The 7646-nt window shown below is 41.9% G+C and overlaps 1 protein-coding gene across 2 annotated transcripts in view; it reads right to left on the bottom strand.

Annotated features, from left to right (window-relative positions):
• mpped2a (metallophosphoesterase domain containing 2a) overlaps positions 1-7646 on the bottom strand; it is a 72761-nt gene continuing 65115 nt past the window's right edge. For both annotated transcript variants that reach the window (XM_017426720.3, XM_037980026.1), the window contains exons 5-7: positions 4590-4705; positions 2149-2262; positions 1-206 (exon numbers count right to left, since the gene is read on the bottom strand). In XM_017426720.3, coding sequence (XP_017282209.1) covers positions 88-206; positions 2149-2262; positions 4590-4705 — 349 coding nt within the window. In that variant the 3' untranslated portion in view covers positions 1-87. The remainder of the gene's footprint in view (positions 207-2148; positions 2263-4589; positions 4706-7646) is intronic.

The following is a 7646-nucleotide window of genomic DNA, read 5'->3' on the forward strand; positions in this document are numbered from 1 at the left end:
TTTTTTTTTTTTTTTTAAAACTTGAAATATTTATAGAAAAGAAGTAGTTTATCCGTTTCTGACAGTCCCCTCCCGGGTCTTCTGGTCTCAGGAGCTGGAGGGGTTGGGCAGGTCAAACACGATGGGGGGGTTGGTGGGCTGGAAGCTGACGGTGCAGGTGGATGCGTTGATGAACGTCGTGTAGCCGTCTGTCATGATCCCGTAACCTGGGACGGGGGGGGGGACAGTGTCAGGCTGCATTTCAGAAATTAGCCCTGATTTTCTGCGCTCAGTAAAGCCATTCCACTCACAGCGTTGAGCAATTTGTACACTTGAGTTTGCTCCAAGTAATTTCTTTTTTTTATTTTTATTTGTCACCTTTATTCCAAGATGCTTTGAAGAACTCTGATTGATTTTTTTTCTGTTTGTGTATAGAAGAAAAAATAAATTAAAATGATATAACAGTTTAACAACGTTTATCAGTACGTGAGTTCAGACGGATAAGAATCCATGTTTGGCCAGGTGTAGACACGGACTGGGATGAGATTCTGACAGTATGATACCATTAAGCAAAAATACCATGGTTACACAACGGAAACTCATCAACTATTACATGATTTAAATACAAAACTTGAACTACTATTACTGCTGCAGCTTAAAAAATATAACATTGCTACAGTATTGATAACCTCATATAAGTTTATAGATAATTATAGTTTTAATTTTGATGTGCAGGTATATAATAATGATTATGTGTTGACAGTCACACATGACACTGATTTATTTATATTTACTGTCATATTTTGAAGATCAGGATTAAAATTTACATTTAATGGAAAGTATTGAAGCCCCTCTGCAGGGTGGGGAGCGGGTGGGCGCGCCTGAAATGCAGCTGAAGGGTTGGTAAAGTGCGCAGCTTCCTGCTGCAGGACAGCGCCAGGACGACCTTAAGTTCGCTGGGATGTTCCAGTTAGCTATAATAAAACTTGCCACGTGGATCTACAATGTGTGTGTTGCCTTTCAGATGAAATAAAGGTTGTTTTAACAATGCAGAGGTGATCTCTCTACGTGTCAGAGTTGAACTAAAAGAGAAGCTAGTTACAAGCTACGAGTTAATTTAATCGTTACTAAAAGTCTCTGTACTACAGTTAAAGAGTGCCAGATCTGAGGAAATTAATAATGACGTTCAGATGTTAGCTAGTTAATAAGCTGAGTTATAGCGAGCCTCCAGCAGGCTGTTTATTCCACCATCAGACAGGCTAACTCTTGTAGCTTGTCGCTAATGTTTGTTTAAAACCACTATGACCTTAAAGAGAGTGATGGGCGTCGCTTCTCTGGTAGAAAAGTCACAATCGTCTCTGTTTTTGCTATAGAAAAAGGTGTGACTTTGTTTGTAACGAGGGGAAAATGTTTTGGGGGAATGACAACAGGTGGAAGAGGAGGGCAGCAAAGCTCTGTGCTGACAAAACGAAACAAAACAAAAACCTGCACTTTCTGGCATCTCACTTCAGGACATTTAAACTCCAGCGAAGGTATGACGAAAATCCTAAAGGTTCTGACATTGTGACTTCAAAATGGCAGCATACTTTAAATCCAAGGCTGTGCAAAAAAACAAACAAACAAAAAAAAACATTTGATAACCCAGAGTCACTCGTGATGCGGGACATTAAGCCTCGCCTCACATGACCTTTCCTTGAAGCATGAAATAACTAATTATTACAGCTAAATGTATTAAATAAGAATATATGAGCACAATACAGCAAGGTAAGAACTACTTGAGTTAATAAAAGTCAACACCCATTATCTGAGGCGTGTTTTATCTGTTTCCATGGAAATGGCAGGACTTAAAAGCTGTACTGGAACCAGACAAGTGGGACTTTGGTCTCCGTCAGTCTTCAGAAACCCTGCATGAGGTCCAGTATTATAATACATGGGTATATAATTAAATTATTAAGACTATAGTGATTGGCTCTTGTTAATCAGAACAAAGATTGTGGATCTGCAGGACCAACAAACTGGACTTAGTTTAGGATTGATTTCCCACCCATTCTGGTATTAATATTTGCTGCCACAGAAAGTAATGTCTTTTTAAACTTCCTGTCCAGCCTGTGTTTTTAGTTTCCTCTCTCTGATCCCGAACATAAAGCAGGTTCGTAAAGTCTCCAGTACCTTCATGTATGCCTCCGAAGGCGTGAAGTTTGGGTCGGACCCTCTTCTGGACCGTGTTGAGCAGCTCCACGCAGCCGACCCGCTGCAGCTCTTTAGGAACCCAGTCTCTGAAACCTGCAACGGTATTCAGAAAGCCTGTTTAATGACACTGTGTGGTGAAAGTTGGGAAATCGAAAGCAAACGCAACAAATTCAGAAATTTGTCACACGTAAACAGTCTGTAGTACTTTAAAACAATCTTTTGACAACTGACCTCATTGTTAGAAACATGCAATGACTGCATTATTTTCTGAGAAAACCTGTCGATCAGCTTCTTGGGTCCTTTTTTTAAAAAATAAAATACCGAAAGCTGAAAATAAAAACAACAAACAGCCATACACGGAGATGCAGAAAGTCAGGGAAGCTTTCTGAGTCCTCCTCATTGAAAATATATTTTATTTCTATTTACCACAAAAAGCTAAGCAGTTAATTTTAAGCAGTTTTAATTACTTTTACTAAACTTAAGCTCTGTTGAAAACCCCACAATAAATAAATTCAACAAACCAAACTGTATAGGTACGTTGTGTTTCCGTTTCCTGAAATTAGGAAAATCCTCCCATATTTCCACGCATCAGCTGAAAATGTGTTCTTTTCTTTTTAGTTCCTGGATAGCTTTTAGCATTAGCACAGTGAGCAGCTGCACATTCACGACTAGGCATGGGCCAATAACTCGTTTCGAGGTGTGTCACAGTGCACAGTCGCTCCATTCCTACGGTTTAAATGTCTAAAGACAAGATCAAAGAAAGGGTGTATTGTTTATGAATGTCCTGACCCTGTTGCTCCGAGCCGCCAGTCCGCTGTGTGCTGAAGCCGAGGGGGGGAATCCCTCTAAACTTTTATGCTTGTTAAAAATTGATTGCACATTTTATACGGTAGATAACCCAGTCGGTCACGGCTTGTTGTTACGGGCTCCTGCGTCCTCTTTATGAATGAGTGTCTGCTTAATTGATATGTCCTCTGTTTCCAGACCTGATTGGCTGATGAGACTTTAGAAAAGGAAGAAGATCCACCTGCTAGACGAATGGGAGGCGGGGGGGTCTAGGCTTCTACCTCTTTTGTTTGTTTTTCTCAACTGTCTGGGGTAATAGTTTCTATTTAAAATCGTTTTACCATTGCAATCGTCTGGACTCCATATGCTACGTGTGATTTGAGCCAGTTTTGATATACGGACCGTAACATATTTGGGGGCTCGTCCGGGATTTGAACCCGGGACCTCTCGCACCTGAAGTGAGAATCAATCTCTTAGACCAGAGGAGTAACACCCATCCCTTTTATTTTTTTTAAGAAACACTGTTTAAAAGCAAACGTTTGTTACAAGCTACAAGAGTTGGCATGTTAGCATGTGAAATATAAACAGACTCTGCTAATAACCAGCTAATTAAAACTTAGCATCAGCTTATCAGGCGCTCTACGCTACTTTACAAAGAACAGAACAGAGAAAAAGTAATATTCTGTGCAATACGTACAATTACTTTACAATTATAAATAAACTGATTAGCCTCAGTCTTGGATATTATTATAAATAAAAATGCTCTGAATAAAAAAGCTGATGTACTGGTTTAAAATCTGTCCTGAATGCAGGAAAAAGCTGACGCTGATTTTAAATAACAAAGGTCACTGTTCTGACAAATACTCACACAAAGTTTGTTTTCAGATTCTACCGGTAGTTTTTTCTAGTTTGTACACAAGTAAGGCCTTTTCTGCATCAGAACAAGCTCATAAAACTGAACCCCGTCAGAGAAAATACACCAACATGTCTGCCGTTTAATCTAAACTCAACATTCTGCCGGATGAATCCTCTTCTTTGTGCGTCTTCCAGGCTTGTGCAGCCTCGACTCCCCCCCCCCATTTTCTGTCTTCCTATTTTTTCAGCCGGCTCCTCCCCCTCCCCAGCCCTGCCATCCTCTCATACGCTCCCTCTCTAGTCGTTTGCAGTGTCTGTCACACTGCTGCGAAATCGAGTTTCCATGCAATCAAACAGCCACAGCGGCTGCCGCAGAAGCAACAGCAACTCTCCGTAGGCGAAAGCGAAGGAAATCACTCAATAAAGCCAGATGGAGAGTGCCAAGGAGAAGGGGAAAAAAACAAAACAAAACAAAAACGGAAAAAACAACTGGGACCCAAACAGCTAGAAGGAAAATCTAATCATGCGGCGATGAAAACCAAAATAAAATCCAACATATGTACATTTTTTATAAAATCAAACACAAATATTGAATTTTGGAGCATATTTGAGTTCTTGCTCCTTTTCCGATGGAGAGCGGCATTGAGGGAGATGCTGAAGGCTCTCAGTCCCACACAAATGTGGCTCTGCGGCGCTGCTTCGTCCGGACTTTGAGTAATGAGGCACGAGTTCATTTTGTTTAACGGCGAGGGGGGATGTGATTGGTTAATTGGACTCACCGAGCGGAGGTCCGTGGGTCATCAGGATGTCGATGCCCTCGGGGACGAGGTTCCATTTATCCAGCAGAGACTGACCCCGAGGCAGGTTGAACCCCCAGCCGTTAAACCACGGAGTCCTGCGGAGACAGAGGGAGGGGGGAGGGGGGTGGGATCACATTAGCGTCCGTCACTCCACCGTTATTATGGCATACATCAACAATCATGTCCAGAAGAAATAAACAGGACTGATTTTTTTTAAACATTTCACAACTTAACAATAAACACTGGTGGATAAAACCTCATTTTAAATGCACTTTATCTGCATCTTGTTCTTTATTTTTTAATGAATCATTTCCCTACATTTAAATAAAAACACCAAGGACTGCATCTGCAAAACATTGTAGTTTCCCTGTTTTGTTTGTACACATAGACAAGCAGAGACTGCATTTAATGCAGAATAAAGCGATAAAATGTTGATTAAATGTATATAACGAACAAAAAATAACCCACAAAAAGCTTTAAAAAAACACTGAATTGGGACATAGATATGAAAAAGTACACAAGTTTTATTTTTTATAGATAAATAATGTCTGATTGATGCAACTTTAATACAGGAATAGTTCAGTTTGGGTTTTTTTAAAGCGGGATTATGTTGAGTATTTCTGAGCAGTCTGTCTTATCTGCAGCAGATAGCAGGGAGTAACCTAAAAGGGAATTTTAACCATCTAAAACAAATAGTCTTTAAAAAGAGTACCAGTTCAAGCGAATGCTTAATTTCAGGTTTTACGCCGCATCGCTTTTTCCTCATACTGTTATCTACACAGACTGTGGTTATTTATACAAAAAGATACCCAAACACAGCTCAATCTGCTTTGTGTGAACCACAAATCACTCAACAGGCTGCGTTGAGCAGACTCAGTCCGTACAACTAGCTGAAGCAAAGTAATCCAGTTAAAAAATAAAATCCATAACATAGTACTAACCTGAAGCGTTATTAAAGTCGTAAAATTTGAGCAGTTTGAATTGATGTAAAAAGGTCTGGATTTGGGAAAAAAGATGACATTGACTAGGATTTCTCACCAATTCTCTAACTTTAAATTGCTCTGACTCCTCTGTTGCAGCTAAGATACTGACTGCTCGTACTTCATACATCTGAAATACAGAAAAATCTAAACTATCCCCTAAATGCTGTGCTGCGTACAAAGTAGTCTGTAAGAATGCAACTCAGGGAAGTAAAAACATCTGTGCTGCAGAGGTTTTAACAGGTTAGGAGATTACTACATGTATTGTTTCACTGCAATGGGAACTCTAAACATCTCTTTACCTTCACTAATTTACAGCTTTAAAGCCAAAACATTTGAGTACAACACTAGAAATAAGAAACAGTAGCAATGTTTCCCTGTAATCCATGAAACTCACATTATGGTACAGGTTGTAATTAAAACAAAAGAACATAAAATGGTCGGTTGATCTTTTAGTACATGATGACGTGTCAGACCGTCCATCCATGACCTGTGAAGGCAACAGAGCAAGTGCTTTACATTCCAGGAGAAATTTATTTTAGAGGCTAAAACTAAACCCCGGGCTGCACAGGCCTGCTCGAGGAGGAGAAAAGTGAATTTCTAAACAGCGGGGAGCCACATCATGTGTCAACCCCCCCCCCTTCTCCCTCTGCTCCCTCTGCTCCCTCGTCTAAAGATTGACTGACAGCAGCAGGGCCACCTCCAGCAGCCTGGATGGGAGTCTGCCTCTCCGGGGTGACAGGCAGCTTCTCAGCCTCCCGCGGCAGACACAAAGAAAGCCTCGATCTGCCTGAGTGCGAGTGGCTGGATGGATGGATGGATGGATGGATGGATGGCTGGATGGATGGATGGCTGGATGGATGGATGGATGGATGGATTTGGGGGGTTCAAAACAGATGAGGAAATAAAGCGAACTGTGCAGAGGTTAGATATAGGAGCAGAAGCCGTCGAAACTGAAGGGGCGAAAAAGAAATCGAGCGGAGACCGCTTGATGAATTGAGCTTTCATTTGTCACAATAGTGGCAACGACTGAAAAAGGCTGACAAGAGAGGAGAGGAAGATAGATTATCGCCGCATCATACCTCAGTGTATGAGCTGACCTCCTGCTACAAAAAAAACACTTGGTTTTAATTTGAGGTTAGCAGCACAGAGGGGCAGAGCTGTTGATGAAAAGATTTTGGCTTCATTATGCGCAGGGCGCTCTGAGACAGCCCGCTGAGTTCAGCTTCCAGTCACTTAGCGATGGCACTGCGGATGGTATCTGACCGAGGGGAAATCAGGGCTCCACAAACATCAATAGGTTGTGTTACAGTGAAGGATGAACGCTCCGGCACTAATCAATACTGAGTGCTCCGGAGGAGAGGGCCGAATGGGGCTAACCAGCAGGTGTGTAAAACACGAGCTCACAATCCCCCCTCCGGTTCATTTTAAAACACGAAACAGCCCGAAATATTACCACCGCAACAACCAAACAAAACAACAGAAATCCCATTAATTCCAAGCGGTGAGTGAAGCGGGTTTTATAATGCGGAGTAAATGTTTGAAAGGCGGCGGCAGACCTGAAGCCCGCGCTTTGATTTGCTCGCTCAGTCGTCGCCTTGTTCTCTCGCTCGGTGGAGAGCTGAGAAATGAGGTTAAAAATGAAATGTGAGGAGCGCACGGGGGAGTGAAGGCCACAGACTGAACTGATTAATTAGAACTAATCACACAAATCGCAGCTAATGGAAGTCTAATGGATTATTGAGAAGGCTCGCCACTTTTCAGATGGAAATAGCGCCGCTGCCGTGTGGAGGAACTTCGAAAAAGCAGTGAATTAGAGCAGAGCCTGGCCTTGTCGGCTGGCTGCACACAGAAAGCACCAGCAGGGTATTCGTCTGGCTCTGGTTTTTTGACTAATGGGAACGGGGCCGATGCTTTGAAAAATGGCCGAGCGCTTTCACTCATTCCGAAAAATAAATCACGGCTTCTCGCGGCAGAAATAAATAAACAGCTGGAGCCTTAATTTTACTTGGTGTTTCGCAGGATAAACACATTCATCTGGGAGATGAAACATAAC

Source organism: Kryptolebias marmoratus, linkage group LG15 (assembly GCF_001649575.2).
Source record: "Kryptolebias marmoratus isolate JLee-2015 linkage group LG15, ASM164957v2, whole genome shotgun sequence".
Lineage (NCBI taxonomy): Eukaryota > Metazoa > Chordata > Actinopteri > Cyprinodontiformes > Rivulidae > Kryptolebias > Kryptolebias marmoratus.